At 41.2% G+C, this 22626-nt stretch overlaps 2 protein-coding genes across 3 annotated transcripts; both read left to right on the top strand.

The window, feature by feature from the left end:
* Positions 1 to 277: 277 nt before the first annotated feature.
* LOC117477251 (trypsin-1-like) lies at positions 278 to 18215 on the top strand. Of its 2 annotated transcripts, none has more exons than XM_034123918.1 (6): positions 278 to 372; positions 477 to 627; positions 713 to 963; positions 17676 to 17812; positions 17896 to 17997; positions 18097 to 18215. In XM_034123918.1, exons 1-6 carry the CDS (start codon positions 333 to 335, stop codon positions 18142 to 18144), a joined length of 729 nt encoding a protein of 242 aa, XP_033979809.1. In that variant the 5' UTR covers positions 278 to 332; the 3' UTR covers positions 18145 to 18215. The 2 variants fall into 2 exon arrangements, with proteins under 2 accessions (XP_033979809.1, XP_033979808.1); XM_034123917.1 differs by lacking the exons at positions 17676 to 17812; positions 17896 to 17997; positions 18097 to 18215 and adding exons at positions 1825 to 1961; positions 2045 to 2146; positions 2241 to 2391.
* A 1278-nt stretch (positions 18216 to 19493) lies between these two features.
* Positions 19494 to 21089, top strand: LOC117477250 (trypsin-1). The gene is made up of 6 exons (XM_034123916.1): positions 19494 to 19565; positions 19834 to 19984; positions 20114 to 20364; positions 20453 to 20589; positions 20695 to 20796; positions 20919 to 21089. Exons 1-6 carry the CDS (start codon positions 19526 to 19528, stop codon positions 20964 to 20966), a joined length of 729 nt encoding a protein of 242 aa, XP_033979807.1. The 5' UTR covers positions 19494 to 19525; the 3' UTR covers positions 20967 to 21089.
* Positions 21090 to 22626: the final 1537 nt, after the last annotated feature.

Genomic DNA, 22626 nt, shown 5'->3' with positions numbered 1-22626 from the left:
ATTTCATTATTAACTGTACACTCATTATATGCCAGTTTCTTTGTTAAGCCTCATGCACTCTTGATGATATCCCGATTCACTGCTACATTACCGATATGCGAGTCGGCCTTGAGCAAAGGCTCTCTGTGAATAATCCAGCTGTTACAGCTATTTTAGGGTACTTTTTTTTTCAGTCAAAGTTCTTTAAGGTCAGTCACCTGAAATGAACCACCTACACCTGGCGGCCAGTGTATCAACTTTTATTTTCATTGGCAACTATTGGACCAATCAGGCGCTCGGAAGAGATATAAAATATGAATGCAAGTGTACTGACTGGATGAAACTTTGCAGCCATGAAGTCCCTGGTCTTTGTTCTGCTCATTGGAGCTGCTTGTGAGTAGGTTGTTTTTAATGCATCATGCACTTTTATATATTTACGGTACAGCAGTATTCATTTAGCATTTTGGCTCTCTTATTGTTGTCTTAATTGTTTTTAGTTGCTGCGGAAGATGACAAAATCGTCGGTGGGTATGAGTGCACACCTCACTCCCAGCCCCATCAGGTGTCTCTGAATATTGGGTACCACTTCTGTGGAGGCTCCCTGGTCAACGAGAACTGGGTGGTGTCTGCTGCTCACTGCTACAAGTCGTAAGCACATGTTTAAGGCCATTAATATTCATCTGATGCTTTAATAAACAAACAAGCCCCCATTAATCACCAACTTCTCTCTCAGTCGCATTGAGGTGCGTATGGGAGAGCATCACATCGGAGTCACTGAGGGAAACGAGCAGTTCATCAGCTCCCTCAGTGTCATCACACACCCCTACTATGATCGCTACAGCCTCATGAATGACATCATGCTGATCAAGCTGAGCAAGCCCGCCACCCTCAACCAGTACGTGCAGCCCGTGGCTCTGCCCAGCAGCTGTGCCCCCGCTGGCACCATGTGCACCGTCTCCGGCTGGGGAAGCACCCAGAGCTCCAGTGAGTAGAAAAAGTTCAGACAAGCTTAGATTTTTGAAACTGTCATTTTATTTAATATTATTCTTTTTAATTGATTTATTTTCTATTATTTAATTACACAATGGATATCAAAAAAGTTTACAAAAGAAAAAGTATTGACAACAAACATGCATAATACTAGCACATGTTGAAGAAATAATCACAAAAAAAACATCACTTGGGTTATATGAGGCTGTGGCTCAGTTGATATCACTGTCCCACTGCAGTCAGCATGTCGTTGTGTCCCTGGGCAAGACACTTCACCCCAAATTGCTCCTGTGGGGATTGTCCACTGTACTGGATGTATGTAAGTCGCTTTGAATAAAAGCGTCTAACAAATTACATTACATTACATGTCACTTGTTAGACGCTTTTATCCAAAGCGACTTACATACTCAATACTGTGGACAATCCCCACAGGAGCAATTTGGGGTGAAGTGTCTTGCCCAGGGACACAACGACATGCTGACTGCAGTGGGGTTTGAACCTGTGACCCCCTGATCCGAACACCAACGCACAACCCACTGCACCACACGCCTCCTGCCAAATGACAAATTACATGGAAAGGAGACAAGAAGAGTGGTTCTGTTTTTGTAGGGAAAGTCTAGCTAGGCTGGGGTAGAGATAAATCAGCTCTGGATGTACTGCAGGAAAATATAATTTAGTCCTTCAGGGTTAAAAAGAGCTGTTCCAGGTTTATATGATCAAAAGATTGAACCAATGGTTGATTGATAATATTGTTCTTCTAGTAAAATGGTTTTCTTTGCTACAGTCTGACACTGTCTAAAAAAACGTAATCTACAACAAGCCCCTGCACCCCTCTCTGTTGTTGCATTGCTGCAGCTGCTGACGGCAACAGGCTGCAGTGTGTTGCCGTCCCCATCCTCTCTTATGAAGACTGTAATAACTCCTACCCCGGCATGACCGACAACACCATGTTCTGTGCCGGATACCTGGAGGGAGGCAAGGACTCCTGCCAGGTGTGTATCTCTGATTGACTTTATACTGCTTTATTTTCTACTAGGACTACATTTTTTTAACTCTCTAAAATGACATCTCTCAGGGAGACTCTGGTGGTCCTGTGGTGTGTGACAGTGAGCTGCAGGGTGTTGTGTCCTGGGGCTACGGGTGTGCTGAGAAGAACCACCCCGGTGTCTATTCCAAGGTAACTTCCCTGCATCTCCTAAAAATAGAGAAATATCACACTCCTTAAAGTATGTCATGTTTCACTGCAACGATTGATATCTTTTTATTTTCAGGTGTGTGTGCAGACTGAGTGGCTGCGCAACACAATGGCTACCTATTAACTCCACGATGCAACCTCCACAGCAGACACACATATACTGTCTGTCCTAATGCTAACTGTCTTTGCTGGATTTATAGTGAAATAAATAAATTGATTGAAATGAATCATTGTTTTTGTTTTTATCATATCCATTGATAGTGAGTTGATATGAAGGACACAGGCAGCCAAAGAAATAAAGCTAATAAAAGATTCTTCTTAATTAACTATCATTTCCCCATCCCTTGTATCATCATTTAAACGTAGGTTACTTTTCACTCGTAGCACAACAATGCTGCAAAACAACTTTATAAATGTAAGACCATCAGTAGTGGTTATTTTAAAGTATACCTGATCTTTGGGTGCTTTATATACCCAATGTGGACTAATAAAGAAACAAATGCACACATTTCTTTCATGTGGACTCTCTATAACAATTGTTTTATATTATAGTAAAATAAGAAAAAGGGTTTGAAATAAACCATTGTTTTGTTTTTGGATTATTATTATTGTATCACTATTAAATATGACTAATTAATAGAACTTAATTAGATGACTTTTCTAAACAATCTTTTGAGGTTTTCAGCAGGTCTCGGAGATAAGAATTGTGAACGGACAATTAATAAAGTTATAAAATATTAATATATCAAGGAAAGCAACTTTCAAAAAGTATTTCCATAAAGTTATTATTAATTTGATAAATGAGTCATCACTTCACCATCTCTTCTATCTGCATTAATAAAAATAAAAATGTTGAACAGTTCTGCAATATATCTTTATAAATATAAGACCATCAATAGCGGTTAAATAAAATACAAAATGCTGCTTTATATGCCCAGTGGGGGCCGAAAAATGTATGACCCATTATTCTAAATTATATCTGTTCTGTGAAACAACTCAGGCTTGCTGAATTTGTATCTTTTTAAGTGTTTTTTCAAAACACTTTTGTGTTATTAGGTATTTCTTTAATAATTGTTTAGTTTACTTATTTAGTTTTGGTTGCCTTGCCTCTTGTTTCCAATATAAGTACTCGTGTTGTATTGCATTGACGGCAGTAGTTTGTGCCATTATCATTTTTAACATGTTCTTAATAATGCATAATATATAAGCTTTTACATTTTCCTGTTGCAAAGTGCTTTCTAACTTCTGACATTTACTCAAATACTGTACTTAAGGATAATGTTAATGTATATTAGATTCAACTTTATTGTCATTGCACAGAGTACAACGAAATACAGTTTGCATCCAATCAGAAAGTGCAAATAGTGATCAAAGCGCATTAGTTTTCAATGAATTCCCAGAACCAATATGAGGTGCAGGGTTTAAACGTATATAGATAAATACAGATGTAATCGATAGTAAATAAAGACATTGTAAATGAGTCCAATGTCCCAGAGTGTGAGGTGCTGTGGGTTTGAGCCACATCTACATCAACCTAATTTAAGTATGTACCATTAATGTTACTTCACACTTCTAATCCACTACATTTGAAAAACTAATTATTTAACTGTATTTCGTATTACAAAAAATATTTACTTACTTTTTGCTTTGCATTGTTATAGATTAAAACACTATGCTTAACCACAAAAGTATTTCATATGGCTGCAAAACTATATTTAGGGAAGAGTTGTGCAAAGATATGCTGGGATTCACATGAAATCAACATTTACTAATAAAAAGGATTAAGCTGTAACTTGTCTCACAACAACTCTGACTCTGAAGTTTTATATTTCTGGACTCTTCAACTTAATACTCTAGTATGGTCTATTCTGCACAATGTGTACCTTTTACTTTTGACACATTAAATCCATTTGTCTAGAAATACTTATCTACTTAAACTACATTTTACTGACAGCAGTATTATTTCATTGTTGTTTGATACCTTCGTGTGAAGAATCTGAGGACTTCCTCCAACTGCTTTCTAGCTATTTATTGAAAAGTGACTTTTAAAAATGTTTATAAAGATACCTTGTTTTTTCAGGTCAGCCTCTCCATTCCTATCTTAATTTAGTTTGTAGGTAACAGATGCTGAGAAACCCACAGCTGATACAGTGAGCACACATCTAAATATAGAGGGGACCTGTTTACTGTACCTGTGCAATCTGACCGAGAAACACAAGCCAACTTTAAGAGGTGGATTCAAACCTTTACAAAGTTATGAGTCGCAAATGTTTTAGTTTTTTTACGCAAAATAAAAGAAGGAGCAGAAACACTCACTGTGAGAAATGGTTCCATAGCAACCTAATTTAAATGATTGATGTTTTTATTTAGAGATGAGTTTGACAAAGTGGTGCTATATCAAGCATCATATACTGTACTGCTTCATACCAATAAAACATTTTCTAGGGCTAAATCCTTTATTTGGCATCCAAACCATAATTATATTGTGTATGTATAGCTTATAGATAAATTAAGTGGATTAAAAAACGGACATTTTTCTGTTTAACATTTTACCCTCAACTTCTCTGTCACCATGACAGTCAAGACAAAAGCCACTCCTAGCAATACATTGGTCTGTGAGTGTTGAATCTTATGTCCAACAAGTCCTCCAACTCATACGACCAAATAGGTTGATTGTTCCAACACATTCTCACTCCCAACTCGGCCTACTGTATGTTGACGTTATGTCAGGGTCCCTGTCGTCACTTTCCAATGCAAGGGGGGGCCCTTTAGCATCGAGTTTCAACTATCAGGGAGTCCCATTGACTTGCATAGAACTCCCTGAACGTTGGTAATAGACGAGTTGGGATCGCGGCGAAATGCTCTCCGCAGATCCATTCTCACAGCGTTTATCAACCTTTTTCTTACTCAATATCAAGCCACACTTATTGTGTTTACTTCTTTATTTTAATTGAATAATTTCGGACTTTTGTTGCTGTCAGTTAGGGGGAGAGTAGGGGCTCAGAAAACTGAAATCTGTATTGTTTCCTCGTTTTTTCCTTCTAATTTTGTATTATTTTCTAAACCACACACTGTTATTTACTCAACAATAAGACACAATTATCCTTGTGTTTATTTATTTGTTTGATTAATAAACACAAGTTGGAGTCCGTCAGGACCGAGGGTCGGAGCAGCTCATAGTAGTTGCTTTAGAGAATTTGAAGCATGTCAAGGAAGTTGAGTATCTGAAGTGTGCTTTTTGTGTACTATCGGGTTAATAATGTGGCCTTTTTGGCAGTTTAACTAAAAGTGTGCGGCTGCTGCTGTGAGGAAATATCAGCCTGAAAGTACAATGGGTGTTAATGCAGACATGTTGAATGTTTTTGTCACTTCATGCCCTCAAGAGGCATTTTGTTTAATTATTTGTCCTTTTTCAAGCTACGAGATGTTTTCCTACGTTTGTCATGAAAAGTTATGTCTCAGGAATGTAAGGTTTGGGAATTATGGCAGTTTTAAAAAGAAATATGAAGGCAAATTTCAGATTTCCTACCCTCTAGCTGTGACATCACGCACTCTAGTTAATGTTCAAATCTGAAGAAAACCTCTTTACCAAGGTCTGAACAATGTTTAATATCTCTAAAAGTAAGAATCAGATTTAAAAGTTGTGTTACACGAATAATGTCAGAAAGATGTGTAACATTTTAAAGTTGGAATGAGGTTTCTGAGTGAAAGTATGAATGAACAGTTAGCAGTTGAAGTCGCATGAAGATTTGTTGAAGTCTGAAGAATTTCTCCATTGAAATCCATGTTAGAAATGTGATGTATTATGGGATGTATCTCTGGAATTATGAAAGTTATGAATGAGAAAAGTAATAGCCATCGATTCCCGACCGAGCTGAACGTTTTGATGTTTGAACGGAGTTTCTGCGATGTTCAATGCAGGAGGAGAAGAGGTGCAAAATTCCGGTGGAATAATAAATATTTTGTCCGTAGAATAACATATAGTTGGAATGCTGTATCAGCATTCCCACTAAATGATGCAATATATTAGACGTTAAGTACTTTGTCAGCCTTAATATGTATCTGTAGATACCCCCAAAGATTTTTTCTTATTCAAAAGAAGACCTTAACCTAAAGTATTCTTTAATGTTTAAATAAAGCCTAATTAGTTTGTCTGTTTTGCACATCCGATTAATATCTTTGGATGTCCTGCACTAAACTGTTTTATTGTAAAGATCACTTACAGTATCTTATTGATATGTCCTATTCTATATTTCTATCATTGACCTTCTACTTTCCCCCTAATTTGTATGTACTCTTAATATTTTTATGTTTTCATCAAATATAACGTATCAACAAAAGAATGCAATAACGTGCTTTAACCACAACCAAAATGTAGAGTTTAAAATTAAATTAAAATAAAAAACAGCACATTTAATTTTGAAAAAGCAATATAATTGGAAAAAATGTGGGGCCTTGGATCACCCATTGTAAAGGTGCATATTATTGACAACCAATAAGGAGAATGGGTCACTCAACCCACCCTGCAGTGGTTTTTAAAATCTTACTTGCAGCTTCACAGGGAGCGCACGGCACCAGATTATGAGTTTAAAAGACAAGCGTCACCACCTCCTAATGGTCATCCATTTAATTAGTAATGAATTGAAATTTAGAGATGTTAAAAAGTAAAAACATACCTACCCTAAGTGATAATTCCTAAATTCAACTACAAACCATTGATGAAATTACTTCTGTTTTTAAATCCTTGATAAAGGAAGGAGTAATTGTTACATGTTCGTACACCCAAGGTTCCACGCACTGCTAGGGAGGTTAAAAAAAGAAAAATTCTTTAAGTGGACCAGAATTGAAGATACATGAATATAATGAGTTATGAAATACCAACCCTGTCTCCTAAAAATTACGTTCCCACAGAACTAAACTGCATTCTCAATTACGTTTAGCGAGAAACGTATTTTCTCCCACGTTACGTTGGTTATGAACGTATCTTAAATACGTTTATTTTCTACATATCTTCTAGAAACATATTTTCTCCCACGTTACGTTTGTTATGAACTTACCTCAAATACGTTTATTTTCTACATATCTTCTAGAAACATATTTTCTCCCACGTTACGTTTGTTATGAACTTATCTCAAATACATTTATTTTCTACATATCTTCTAGAAACATATTTTCTCCCACGTTACGTTTGTTATGAACTTATCTCAAATACGTTTATTTTCTACATATCTTCTAGAAACATATTTTCTCCCACGTTACGTTTGTTATGAACTTATCTCAAATACGTTTATTTTCTACATATCTTCTAGAAACATATTTTCTCCCACGTTACGTTTGTTATTAACTTATCTCAAATACGTTTATTTTCTACATATCTTCTAGAAACATATTTTCTCCCACGTTACGTTTGTTATGAACTTATCTCAAATACGTTTATTTTCTACATATCTTTGACATTTATTGTCTTGCTTATAATAATGATAATAGTCATTTATAAATATCATTTTAGAGCACACATTTGAAATCGACGATCGGGCTCGATATCCTATGGTTAAATTAAAATCAGTAGGCGAGGCTGTAATTTCGCCAACTGCGAGGCAGAAAATAATAGTTTTAACATGCCAAAAAGCTGCTGTATCGTTTATTGCACCTCAAACATTAAAACAAATCCAGAGTTACGTGTTTCTGTACTTCCTCTAAGAAGAAAGGACAGTATACAACAGAAGAGCTCTGTGGCTTCAGGCTTGATCGCCGTTCAAATGACAGCTGGTTTCCCCAAAAGTGGGCGGGGCTGTAAAGTGACGTAGGAAAGATCCTCAGCTCGCTGATTGGATGTTTTAGCCGCAATGCACGTCGGGATAATGTTAATGCGATATGAAATCTGAAAGAAAAATCAGAGTTTAGGATGGCCGAAGACACTACACTACCCATAATCCCCAGCTATCGTTTGGGACTACAGTCCCGTTGACAAACCCCGTGATTAATCTTCAAGCTCTGGGATTGGATGTTGGAGTGGCAGTGCGCCAAAGTTACGCCGAGCGCCAAACAGCTCTTTTAAATGGAACGAAACCACGGCAGACTTTCCAAAACTGGACTCGAACGCCCCCCCCAGAACTACACATGCTGGCTATTGTGTTTCGCAACATGTTCTATGGCACGTCTCTACTGGGAATTGTAGTTTTAAAAGACGTTTTCGTTTTTCCCAAAATTAGAAGTTGACAGTATTAAACTGTGTACAGCCCTGGAGGTTTAGGGGATAGGAAACAAATTGGTGTGTACAAATGTAAAATATGTAATTCATAAATGGGTGAAAATCGCTTGTGTCCATTATGGGAAGCATTAATATATACCCACATGCCAGCTCATTGTTACTTTGTAATTCTACTCCACTACAATTCAGAGGTTAACCTGGTATTTTTACTCCACTACATTTATTTTAGTTACTTTGCAGATTCTGATTAATGATGTGAAATATAAACAACCCTTAAAGCAGACTTTAGTTACACCTGAGTAAAATTCAGGGAAAGGTGATTGTCAAGTGCCAACAATCAGGAGAGATATTAGTTGGTGCTTGAGAAGACTAAACATTTATCTGCAGATCTCTATAAAGTATATTCATTACTCATTATTCTCTACTAATAGTTAATTAAAAACTGTATATAATAGCTATTTTGCACATCTGTGGTGGCTCTACTCTTCAGCCACCTCCCTTGTGAGTGTGTGTGTTCCCTTTCCCTGTCTGTGTGGGCGTGGTGGCTGTCACTCCTGGCTCCCGGCTCAATCTCCACCTGCTGCAAATCTCCACCTGGTGCAATCAGCTTTACACACCTGATTCCCATTCAGCCATTTACTAATGGTATATCAGCGGAGGCTCCACAACATGTCAGCGCCAGATCGTTGTTTAATCCCCAGTGGTAACTCTCAGCCTTCTTAGCCGATTTAAAACTATTTCTCTGTACACGGAATACTTTTCTCATCTGTTTCTCTTATGCTCCAGGATCACTATCCAGCCGCCTTGTTACCATCACCTGCCGCCACCAGTCATCATTCCAACCGGATTACTCTCCACACTCACCAGTCTTCATTCCTACAGGATTACTCTCCACGCTCCTCCACCTCACAATAAACCTTTTTCCAACACTCTGCCGTGTCCTGCGTTTGGGTCCTATCGGATATCGTAACAGAACGATCTGGCCAGTATGGACTCAGCGGACACAGGCCACCAGTCCAAGACTGCGGACGAACTCAGCCAAGCCCTGGCCAATCAAGGTGCTCTCGTGGGGCATCACGACGTGGTTCTCCGTGAGGTTGTGGAGACTCTCCGGAACCTCTCCACTAACGTGCAAAGGATCGGCACACAAGTGGAACTGCTCACCTCCCAGTTTTCTCCCCCGCAGCCCGCTGCACAGCCGACAGCTCCTCCCCCCGCTCCTGCCGCACCTCTCCATCAGCTACGAGAGGCTGTTATTCCTACACCGGAGCGATACGCTGGAGATTTGGGTATTTGTAGAGCCTTTTTGTTCCAGTGTTCGTTAGTCTTTGAGCAGCAGCCTAGTACTTATCACACAGATGGGGCTAGGGTAGCATATGTAATGAGTCTGTTGAGGGGGAGTGCTCTAGATTGGGCTACAGCCGTTAGGGAGAGCCAGCCACACATTTGCTCATCATTTGATACTTTCATTTCCGAAATGAAAAAAGTTTTTGATCACCCGGTACGGGGGAGGGACGCTTCTAGGCGCCTTCTTTCTCTCCAGCAGGGCTCCCGTAGTGTAGCCGAATTTTCAGTTGAGTTTAGAACAGTTGCTGCTGACTCAGGCTGGAATAACGAGTCATTGCAAGATGTTTTTCTTCAAGGGCTGAACGAAGCAATTAAAGACGAGCTAGCTGCTAGGGATGATCCAGTTAGCTTGGATAATTTAATTGCCACAGCTATCAAGATTGATAATCGCCTCAGAGAGAGACGCAGGGATAGGAATAGCCGTCACCCCAATCCCAGCTACTCCTCACTTGATCCCCGAATTGGCACTGCCACTGCCCCAATCTCCAGATCCTTTCCGACTCCTTTCTCGGTTTCACCCCCCGAAGATGAGCCCATGCAAGTGGGAAGGGCCCACCTCTCACCATCTGAGCGGGCTAGAAGGATCCAGGCTGGGGAATGTGTTTATTGCAGCCAAACCAGTCATCTAGTTTCCTCCTGTCCTAATCTGCCAAAAGGTCAGGCTCGTCAGTAGCTGTGGGGATTCTGGCGAGCCCTTCCTCCTCTCTCAACCCCCGACCCAGAACGCAGCTAGAAGCCGTTCTTTGCTGCAACCAACAGTCACTACCCCTGCTCGCCTTAGTGGACTCGGGGGCAGACGAGAATTTTTTGGACATTGACATCGCAGCTCAGGCAGGAATTCCCTGCGAAGTGTTGGATTCACCTCTTAATGCCAATGCTCTTAATGGACAATTCCTGGCCCAAGTCACTCACCGCACCAAGCCAGTAAACCTCATTCTGTCTGGAAACCATCGTGAGTTTATTCAGTTTCACCTTATTTCCTCACCTCATGCTCCCATAGTGTTGGGTCATCCCTGGTTAAGAACACACGACCCCCAGATTGATTGGATAACTGGCAAAATCATTAGTTGGAGTTGTTTTTGTTTATCCTCATGCCTGCAGTCTGCCCTACCGCCAGCAGAGGCCGCCGCTCCACCACCCAAGATCGAGCCGCCTGACCTGTTATCTGTCCCCATGGAATATCATAGCCTAGGAGAGGTGTTCAGTAAACAGCGAGCTCTTTCTCTTCCTCCTCATCGACCCTACGACTGTCCCATTGACCTCCTTCCCGGGGCCCCTCTGCCTTCCTCACGTCTGTTCAACCTGTCTCGCCCTGAGAGAAAATCCATGGAGAGTTACATCCATGACTCCCTGGCTGCTGGTGTCATCCGCCCATCCTCCTCCCCGGTCGGTGCTGGGTTCTTCTTCGTGTCCAAGAAGGACCGCTCACTGCGGCCCTGCATTGATTACAGGGGTCTCAATGCCATCACTATAAAAAACAAATATCCATTACCCCTCATTAACTCCGCCTTTGAACCCCTCCAGGAAGCCACCATCTTTTCCAAACTGGACCTCCGCAATGCCTACCACCTCGTCAGAATCCGTGCAGGGGACGAGTGGAAGACTGCCTTTAACACACCACTCGGTCACTTTGAGTATCTGGTGATGCCTTTTGGACTGACGAATGCCCCAGCAGTTTTTCAGTCAATGGTGAACGATGTACTCCGTGACCTCCTCAACCGGTCAGTCTTTGTCTACTTGGATGACATTCTCATTTTCTCCCGTAACAAGGAGGAGCACATTATCCATGTCAGGCAGGTGCTGCAGAGACTCCTTGAAAACAGACTCTTTGTGAAGGCGGAGAAATGCGAATTCCATGTCAACACAGTCTCATTCCTGGGCTACATCGTTGAGGAAGGAAAGATTAGGACCGACCCTGAGAAGATCCAAGCGGTGGCGGGGTGGCCCAAACCAACCTCAGTTAAACTGCTTCAACAGTTTCTTGGTTTCGCCAATTTTTATCGGCGCTTCATCAGAGACTACAGCAGAGTGGCGGGCCCTTTAACCAGACTCACTTCCCCTACAACTGGTTTTTTCTGGACTCCAGAGTGCGATGCAGCCTTCTCGGAGCTAAAGAGACTTTTCACCACTGCCCCTGTGCTCATCCACCCTGATTCCTCTCGCCAGTTCGCTTCCGAAGGACCAGCTGCCAATCCAGACACTATCCTGCCTGCCTCCTGCGTGGTGGCGGCTGTTACCTGGGAGATTGAGTCATTGGTTAAGGAGGCTCAGCGGGCGCAACCTAACCCAGGTAACTGCCCAGCTAATAGTCTTTTTGTGCCTACCCCTGTTCGCTCCAAGGTCCTGCAGTGGGCACACGCCTCCCGTCTCTCCTGTCATCCTGGTGTCCATCGCACACTGTTTATTCTAAAACAACGGTTCTGGTGGCCTTCCATGGCTCAAGACACCAGGGCCTTTGTTGCTGCCTGTACAGTATGTGCCCGCGCCAAGTCCTCCCACCAATCTCCCTCTGGCCTGCTTCGGCCGCTGCCGGTACCTAGGCGTCCTTGGTCGCATGTGGCCTTGGATTTTGTCACTGGACTTCCACTGTCACAAGGAAATACCATCATCCTAACTATTGTGGACAGATTTTCCAAGATGGTACACTTTGTTGCTCTTCCCAAGCTTCCCACAGCCCGAGAGACTGCAGATCTTCTGGTCAATCATGTTGTTCGACTCCATGGGATTCCCACCGACATCGTCTCTGACCGGGGTCCCCAGTTCATTTCCCACGTTTGGAAAGCCTTCTGTCAGGCTCTGGGAGCATCAGTGAGCCTGTCATCTGGATATCATCCTCAGACGAACGGGCAAACGGAACGGGCCAACCAGGATCTGGGGGCGGCTCTTCGCTGTGTGGCTTTCAGGAACCCTTCGTCATGGTGCCCACATCTGCCATGGATCGAATATGCCCACAACTCCCTGCCAAATGCAGCCACAGGTATTTCACCCTTTCATTGTGCCATGGGTTTCCAACCACCCCTGTTTCCATCCCAGGAAGAGGAGGTTGCTGTTCCTTCCGTTCAGACCCACCTTCGTCGCTGTCATAAGGTGTGGAGGGATACCCGAGCCGCCCTGCTCCGCTCCGCTGCCCGCAACTGCCTCATCGCAGACCGCCACAGGACCCCGGCTCCCAACTACTTACCAGGTCAGAGTGTTTGGCTTTCCTCCAAAGATCTCCCACTCAAGACAGAGTCGAAGAAACTCACGCCACGTTATGTCGGCCCCTTCATCATCGACTCAGTTATCAACCCATCTGCAGTAAAACTCAAGCTTCCCCCACACATGAAGGTTCATCCGACATTTCATGTTTCTCTGTTAAAACCTGTTGCCAGCAGCCCCTTGTCTCCTCCAGTGAGTGTTCCCCCACCCCCCCCGCATCATCAATGATCACCCAACCTACACCGTCAGGCGATTGTTGGACGTTCGTCGCCGTGGAAGGGGATTCCAATATTTTGTGGATTGGGAGGGCTATGGTCCAGAGGAGAGGTCTTGGGTTCCCCGGCGAAACATCGTGGGCGCGTCCCTGGTTCGGGACTTCCACCGGGATAACCCTGGTAGACCTGGTAGACCGCCTGGAGGCGTCCCTTAAGAGGGGGGTACTGTGGTGGCTCTACTCTTCAGCCACCTCCCTTGTGAGTGTGTGTGTTCCCTTTCCCTGTCTGTGTGGGCGTGGTGGCTGTCACTCCTGGCTCCCGGCTCAATCTCCACCTGCTGCAAATCTCCACCTGGTGCAATCAGCTTTACACACCTGATTCCCATTCAGCCATTTACTAATGGTATATCAGCGGAGGCTCCACAACATGTCAGCGCCAGATCGTTGTTTAATCCCCAGTGGTAACTCTCAGCCTTCTTAGCCGATTTAAAACTATTTCTCTGTACACGGAATACTTTTCTCATCTGTTTCTCTTATGCTCCAGGATCACTATCCAGCCGCCTTGTTACCATCACCTGCCGCCACCAGTCATCATTCCAACCGGATTACTCTCCACACTCACCAGTCTTCATTCCTACAGGATTACTCTCCACGCTCCTCCACCTCACAATAAACCTTTTTCCAACACTCTGCCGTGTCCTGCGTTTGGGTCCTATCGGATATCGTAACAACATCCCTTTCAAGATTTTCTAAGGTTTATTGACATATCATATACACAACTATGTTGAAGTTATGCAATTAATGAAAAACTTGGGTCACAGGTTCCTCAACAGTGCATTACAAGACATCTATCAATATGTGTGTATACCTCCACCATTAACCTGTTCCACTCTGAGCCTGTTTTTCAGGTCTCAGGCTCGAAAATGACATTCCCAGAACAAATGACCATATCTTCCCTTCTAAAAGGGTTAAATTAATAATCTTTTCTCAAAGTAATGATAAACCTGTGAGTTGGATGTAGAAGTGTCAGAATCAATATAAATGTTTTTTATTTTAAAGAAAATTCAGATTTTACATAGTAAAAAACTGTAAATTATAGTGTCCGTCCAAAAATTATTTTTTACAGATAGTGAAAACTACCCTTGGATGATGGGTTAGTAGACTAAAAGCTTTAGGAATCCAAAGTACAACATATAATAAGTACCCTGTATCAAGATTGATGCAAAACAAGTGAAATTTGACCTTTTTAGAGAGATTTAGCCAAAAACTGGGCCATCTGGGGTCATTTGGGTGGATTTGACCTATCTCTGGCCCCCCTTGCTCGATCTGGTTGGTTGACATACCCTTGTGACCATTAGAGCCAATAGAATCGAAGGAGGATACTCACATAGACACACATTGTAAAGAAAAAATGTTGCCGCTTCGCGTGTGGAAAGCGAAACTAAACTGGAGGAATGTCTCCTTCTGGAGTTTGGAAACTAAAACGCAGTTGTATTGCTTATGGATTATCAGAAATAATTTCAAAGAAGGCACAGACACATAGGATGAACCTATGGATTAACTGCAGCATCGTTTTTTTATCGTTTTAATGCCATTGAAGACCACTTTTGACCAAGGTGAGCCATATTTACATGTTTAGCTTCTTGGCTCCACATGTGATGATGTACGCTTTCGTTGATAGCGTCGCGAATGTTTATCACTGAGTGTTGAGGTGGGCACCGTTAGATTCCGTGTCTCCAGGACACCAAAAAATAGTGTTTGGTTGTGCATCTAGGATAAGTAATAAGGGAGTTCTGAGTGAGTTTATGTGCCTTTGTCGGTCCCGTTTTTTCGATCGAGGCTAATTCAGAGGCTGAGTGCTAGCATTGTGGGTTTTTTTTGAAAAAAAAAATTAAAAAGATCAGTTAGCTGAGTTTCTTCCCGTTACATGGATATAACACATTCATAGTTTTATTCAATATTAAGATTCCTTAGACGTTGTTTCCTGCAAATGACGCGTTTATCCGCCCGGTACCGGGGGGAAGGCGTGAAACAGGTTAAACATTAAAGAATACTTTAAGTTAAGGTCTTCTTTTGAATAAGAAAAAAACGTTGGGGGTATCAACAGATAAATATTAAGTCTGACAAAGTACTTAACGTCTAATATATTGCATAGTTTATTTTGGCACTTGACAATCACCTTCCCTGAATTTGACTCAGGTGTAACTAAAATCTGATTTAAGGGTTGTATATATTTCACATCTTTAATCAGAATCTGCAAAGTAACTAAAATAAATGTAGTGGAGTAAAAATACCAGGTTAACCTCTGAATTGTAGTGGAGTAGAACAAAGTAGTACATGCTGCTGTAACAAAAACATTTCCCAACTTGGGATCAATAAAGTATATCTTATACCCGTCCGAGTCCAGTTTTGGATAGTCTGCCCTGGTTACATTCTATTTCAAAGAGCTGTTTGACGCTCGGCGTAACCTTGTCACACTGCCACTCCAACATCCAATCACAGAGCTTGAGGACTAATCACAGGGTTTGTAAAGCAAAGCGGATGTTGTAGTCCCAAACGATAGCTGAAGATTCTGGGTGGTGTAGTGTCTTTCGGAAACTCTGTAGTGTCTAAACTCCGAAAACACTATTTGTTTCTCCGAATCGAAGGTTAAAAACACAAAAGCATTGTACACAATTTAAACCAATCAATATTGTGTAATTAACAAGGATAAACTGATGTTTTTAGTGGATGAGTAATGCAGATATCACTGTGTAATCATTTGACAGTGAGGGGAATGCTTCCGATTTTATTATGAAAACTTCGAGATCGGAAATACTGTTTTCACCCCGTGAGGGTTGACGCCAACTTTACATGGACGCTGCGGAAAGACGTACACGTTCTCCTGGCAAGACCTCAAATCATCTTCGTAATATCTATCAAACTATAGATCCTACACATCCACTGGACGTAGATTCTAAAAGTACAATATACAGTTCTTGATAGAAATCTAATCAAAAAGCATTTTAATGGCCAAACTATTCCACAATTTAGGATTTTCCAGAGAGGGTTATTTGTGAATAAACGACCCTCCGGAGCGTTTGCAATCAACGGGAGCATGTTGTTTCTTTCATGACCACTAGAGGTGCTACACTTTAAAACATGACTATGGGTCGTAATAAGCTGCTGAACAATCAACCTATTTGGTCGTTTTTTGTAGGACAGGCTGCTTATGTCAAATGTGGCATATAAAAATATGTACTACTAGTGTAGTTTTTTTGTTTTTTACAATAACCTTTTCAGATCATGTTCCTGTCTTTTGTCCTCAATTGTCGACCCTTGGTCTTCTCCCAACCCAACACAGTCTCACTCCCTGCCTGTCAAAAACCGACTCTTGGTCAGGGTCCTTTGGCCTAACCACCCAAAACAACAAAAAACAGGTTCAACTATTACATTGTGTAGATATTAGAGATCGTATAAGAATTATTTTGACTTGTATTGTCATAAAGTAATAAATAAATAATAAAAGGACCCAATATTATCCATACTCCCCGTTTTTACTTTTCCCAATTTTGTCTTCAACAATGATAATATGTAATTCTGGAAATAAATCAACTAACTCCAACATCCTGCAGCAGGGATTGGCTCCTTGCTGACCAATGAGGAGGGCCGGACAGCAGGGCAGCTCTCCTGTCTCCATTCATAGGTCTGCCTCTTCAACTATTGGCTGGAGACCACCATGACCAGCTATTAAGTCTGATCCTGTGACCACCATCTTACTCTGCTGCCTTTCTTCCATCATCCTCTCCACTGTTGTTGTTGAGTTTTGAATAATGTGCAATCTGAGTAAATAAAATCCTAAACCTTGACTTTCAAATAATGATTCCCTCAGTTCTTTTGCCTTTGTTTGCCCTCATCATATCTTCATTACATACTAATTCTTTCATGAAGGTGTGAACCTATTTCCTGCTCCTCAGTATAAAATACAATCAATTGCTCCTTATTTTGCATCCATAATGTTGGTGTAGCACTCTTGTCATTACAAAGATATGTTACACAATGTGTAATCGTTTTTTTTTATCAACACCAATAAATATGTGTGCAGTGCAGCAAAGTCCTTAACAAATAAACAGGAAATATGATAAAGAACACCGATCAGTTGATGTATAGAATATATAAAAAGTAAATCCCATTAGATACAACTTTTTATTAAATAATGTGACTTTTAAGATAGAGTTGAATGCAATATCTTAAGTAGTACCTGGTAATAACCCCTTCAAAATGATGTTTTCTGGGATACAGTCAGCAGTGTTGTTGGAGATTCTGCTAAATTGAACATTCATCATGTGTCATTTCCTTTTCAGTGTACCAGGCCCATTTACACCACCCATTATGACTTTCTCGCTCCCAGTGTCTGTTTTGTTTTTAAAACTTCTCTGAAATGGCTTATAGCTTTATGGTTGGTTAGGTAGTCGTGCTATAACTGCTCTTGCTCTGCTATGTGTAAAAAACGTAATCTACAACAAGCCCCTGCACCCCTCTCTGTTGTTGCATTGCTGTAGCTGCTGATGGCAACAGGCTGCAGTGTGTTGCCGTCCCCATCCTCTCTTATGAAGACTGTAATAACTCCTACCCCGGCATGACCGACAACACCATGTTCTGTGCCGGATACCTGGAGGGAGGCAAGGACTCCTGCCAGGTGTGTATCTCTGATTTACTTTATACTGCTTTATTTTCTACTAGGACTACATTTTTTTAACTCTCTAAAATGACATCTCTCAGGGAGACTCTGGTGGTCCTGTGGTGTGTGACGGTGAGCTGCAGGGTGTTGTGTCCTGGGGCTACGGGTGTGCTGAGCAGAACCACCCTGGTGTCTACTCCAAGGTAACTTCCCTGCATCTCCTAAAAATAGAGAAATATCACACTCCTTAAAGTATGTCATGTTTCACTGCAACGAACTGACTGATATCTTTTTATTTTCAGGTGTGTGTGCAGACTGAGTGGCTGCGCAACACAATGGCTACCTATTAACTCCACCATCCAACCTCCACAGCAGACACACATATACTCTCTGTCCTAATGCTAACTGTCTTTGCTGGATTTATAGTGAAATAAATAAATTGATTGAAATTAATCATTGTTTTGTCTTTGCAATATGTTGTTCCTTTAATTTAAATGGTATTTCTAGTTGATGCAATTTTAACTTTGCCATAACTTGTATAAGAAAGTACAAATGTCATTAAATATTAAGATAATATTTTTTTTTGTTATCGTATCCATTGATAGTGAGTTTATATAAAGGACACAGGCTGCCAAAGAAATAAAGCGAATAAAAGATTCTTCTTAATTAACTATCATTTCCCCATCCCTTGTATCATCATTTAAACGTAGCTTGCAGATGCTGAGAAACCCACAGCTGTGAGATACAGTGAGCACACATCTAAATATAGAGGGGACCTGTTTACCTGTGCAATCTGACCGAGAAACACAAGCCAACTTTAAGAGGTGGATTCAAACCTTTACAAAGTTATGAGTCGCAAATGTTTTAGTTTTTTAGGCAAAATAAAAGAAGGAGCAGAAACACTCACTGTGAGAAATGGTTCCATAGCAACCTAATTTAAATGATTGATGTTTTTATTTAGAGACGAGTTTGACAAAGTGGTGCTATATCAAGCATCATATACTGTACTGCTTCATACCAATAAATCATTTTCTAGGGCTAAATCCTTTATTTGGCATCCAAACCATAATTATATTGTGTATTTATAGCTTATAGATAAATTAAGTGGATTAAAAAACTGCATTTTACCCTCAACTTCTGTGTCATCCTGACAGTCAAGACAAAAGCCATTCCTAGCAATACATTGGTCTGTGAGTGTTGAATCTCATGTCAAATGTGGCATATAAAAATATGTAGTAATACTGTAGTTTTTTACAATAACTTTATAAGATCATGTTCCTGTCTTTTGTCCTAAATTGTCGTCCCCTGGTCTTCTCCCAACCCAACACAGTCTCACTCCCTGCCTGTCAAAAACTGACGCTTGGTCAGGGTCCTTTGGCCTAACCACCCAAAACAACAAAAAACAGGTTCAACTATTACATTGTGTAGATATTGGAGATCGTATAAGAATTATTTGGACTTGTATTGTCATAAAGTAATAAATAAATAATAAAAGGACCCAATATTATCCATACTTTCCCCTTTGACTTTTCCCAATGTTCTAACAAGAAAGCTATCCTTACTTCAACAAAGATATTTTTTATGTAATTCTCCTAACTCCAACCTCCTGCAGCAGAGATTGGCTCCTTGCTAACCAATGAGGAAGGCTGGACAGCAGGGCAGCTCTCCTGACTGAGGATATAAACCAGGTCTGCAGGTGAAGGCTATCATCGACAGAATCACACAGCAACCATGAGGTCTCTGGTCTTCGTTCTGCTCATCGGAGCTGCCTGTGAGTGTGAAGCTCTTATCGAGCTGATTGCCTTCCTTTCTGCTGACAGTCTGTGGGCCTTTATCCCAAAACTTAGTGCAGAATAACCAGACCATGTGCCTAAAGCCAAGGATTTTAATTTGAACAACTATGATCTTTAACCACCCAAAGTTCTCCAATGAACAATGCACACTTGTTCTACATTCAAATAGATGTCTGTTCTATTGTAACTTTTTTTAAAGAGTATAGTATCAAACAACTAACTTGATGCTGATGTGTGTTTTCTCAGTTGCCACGGAGGAGGACAAGATTGTCGGAGGGAAGGAGTGCACTCCCTACTCCATGCCCCATCAGGTGTCTCTGAACTCTGGCTACCACTTCTGTGGAGGCTCCCTGGTCAACGAGAACTGGGTGGTGTCTGCTGCTCACTGCTACAAGTCGTAAGCACATTCCTCATGTTTTCCAGGGTCATATGATTGATTGACTAACCTGTGGGGCACGCACATTAATATATGATGATTAGTTATCTGTATTTTGTTACTAATCCAGTCATTTCCATTTGGTATTAGCCGCGTGGAGGTTCGTATGGGAGAGCACCACATCAAGGTCACCGAGGGAAACGAGCAGTTCATCAGCTCCTCTCGTGTCATCCGTCACCCCAACTACAACTCCTACAACATCGACAATGACATCATGCTGATCAAGCTGAGCAAGCCCGCCACCCTCAACCAGTACGTGAAGCCTGTGGCTCTGCCCAGAAGCTGTGCCCCCGCTGGCACCATGTGCACCGTCTCCGGCTGGGGAAGCACCCAGAGCTCCAGTGAGTAAGACCTGCATTTTAGCAGCTGGAGTTACACTTTATGTTTGTGTCATTTGTGCTATTCTAACCCTGTTTTACAAAATTACAGCTGCTGACGGCAACAAGCTGCAGTGCCTGAACATACCCATCCTGTCCGACAGGGACTGTGATAACTCTTACCCCGGCATGATCACTGATGCCATGTTCTGCGCTGGATACCTGGAGGGAGGCAAGGACTCCTGCCAGGTGTGTAACAAAACAACTCTGCAGGAATCCTTTTCCTATACCAATGCATCTTAGTTGCATATACAGAAAATGTGTATATTCCTTCACAAATGAATTCTCTCTCAGGGAGACTCTGGTGGACCCGTCGTGTGCAACGGAGAGCTGCAGGGTGTTGTGTCCTGGGGCTACGGATGTGCTGAGAGGGACAACCCCGGTGTCTACGCCAAGGTAAACCCAAAATATCTCTACAATAGAAGACATGAAACCTACATTTCACAATTTGCATGCTAGACTAAAATATTTGTTGATTGCTGACATCCTAACAAACCTCACTGTGTCTCCATTCACAGGTCTGCCTCTTCAACGATTGGCTGGAGACCACCATGGCCAGCTATTAAGTCTGATCCTGCGACCACCATCTTACTCTGCTGCCTTTCTTCCATCATCCTCTCCACTGTTGTTGTTGAGTTTTGAATAATGTGCAATCTGAGTAAATAAAGTCCTACACCTTGACTTTCAAATGATGATTCCCTCCGTTTTTTGCCTTTGTTTGCCCTCATCATATCTTCATTACATACTCATTCTTCCATGAAGGTGTGAACTATTTCCTGCTCCTCAGTATAAAATACAATCAATTGCTCCTTATTTTGCACACATCCATAATGTTGGTGTAGCACTCAATTACATTACAAAGATATGCTACACAATGTGTTGAATGTAAAACATTAGAATTAATAGTTTTTTTTATAAACACCAATACATATTTGTGCAGTACAGCAAAGTAAAAATAAAACATGTTCACATGGAAAGGTTCCCAAATACATATGCACACTTTTTTTTAACAATATCCTATGTCCATATGTTTCTATTTAAGTAGTAGATTCAAACTGTAGGGCTATTACTAAGGGCAGCAACGTTGTAAATATTGACGATACATCCAGCAAAACGCCCCCAAACAAAACTGGTAGTGGCCTGGCTGGGTGTATAATTCCCGGCCTGACCTACGGTCCCAGTCCGGCTCTGCTAACACATCACACACCCGTACACTACACACATTACTGATTAACTGATATCACAATTGAGTTACTCTCTTTAAATAAATATACTGTAATTGGAAAATAATCATGTGTGGTGTCCTTGTTTTGTCCGTCCTTGAGCCAGGGCTCCCTATTGTTGTATGTAGGTTATTCTTGGTTTTAGAATGAATTCAGTAATGGTGTGTGTGTAACACAAACATAATAAATCATTGGATAGTGTTTCTATATAATAGAAATAAAGTAATGTATTAAGACTCAGTGCGAGTTATTACTTTCTTCCTTTACTTGGCATTCTTCAAAAATACACAGACATTGCAGCACATCGTTTCACGTCTTTGTACAGCTTTTCTCAGCATTAAAGTGCAATGTGTTGGCGAACCTTTGTTTCCTCCTGACAGCTCACTTAAAGGTATACTCAATTCAATTCAATAGCTTTATTAGCATGACCTCAGTTACATATAGTATTGCCAAAGCTCTGTATAGTTGCAACATCTATACAAAATATATATATATATATACAATACTCCCCCTTGTGGCCAAAGGGGGACACAACTCTTGTCTTCAGATGTATGCTTGAGTGCAGCAAAATGTAGCACAGTGACTATTTTGTCAACTAAACATCATAAAACAATACATATTTTAGTAAATGGGACATTATAATCTCCGCACATTAACTCTATATTTGCCTCTGCCATGGTGCCAAAATGAAATGAAATAAAATAAACATTATATAGGGGTTGTTTCTTCTCTGAACTTCTATGTATACTGCATCCCTCCATATCAAATAAACCATAAACAAATACATAAAGTTGTGTTCACTGCAGCGATCTATTTCACACACAAAACTATGTGAAGACTTGGTGATATACAGTGGCGTTTTCTCCTGGAGACCAAGGGAAGACAGGCTTCTCCTGTTTTTTCAGCCTTTGTTATCATTTTGATAATAAAAAATATATATTCTTGTCTGTGGTTGTTTTTGCATTCAGGGCATACGAGAGGTGTAACATTATTTTAATACCAA

Source organism: Trematomus bernacchii, unplaced genomic scaffold (assembly GCF_902827165.1).
Source record: "Trematomus bernacchii unplaced genomic scaffold, fTreBer1.1, whole genome shotgun sequence".
In the NCBI taxonomy this organism is placed as follows: domain Eukaryota; kingdom Metazoa; phylum Chordata; class Actinopteri; order Perciformes; family Nototheniidae; genus Trematomus; species Trematomus bernacchii.
This window is presented reverse-complemented; position numbering and strand designations above follow the sequence as displayed.

Bases quoted from the DNA above. Each gene is read 5' to 3' on its own strand.
- LOC117477250 (XM_034123916.1), top strand. From the start codon at position 19,526: ATGAGGTCTCTGGTCTTCGTTCTGCTCATCGGAGCTGCCT. The intron at 19,985-20,113 runs GTAAGCACATTC...ATTTGGTATTAG, and splicing joins GCTGCTCACTGCTACAAGTC to CCGCGTGGAGGTTCGTATGG. The intron at 20,590-20,694 runs GTGTGTAACAAA...ATTCTCTCTCAG, and splicing joins GAGGCAAGGACTCCTGCCAG to GGAGACTCTGGTGGACCCGT.
- LOC117477251 (XM_034123918.1), top strand. From the start codon at position 333: ATGAAGTCCCTGGTCTTTGTTCTGCTCATTGGAGCTGCTT. The intron at 628-712 runs GTAAGCACATGT...CTTCTCTCTCAG, and splicing joins GCTGCTCACTGCTACAAGTC to TCGCATTGAGGTGCGTATGG. The intron at 17,998-18,096 runs GTAACTTCCCTG...TTTTATTTTCAG, and splicing joins ACCCTGGTGTCTACTCCAAG to GTGTGTGTGCAGACTGAGTG.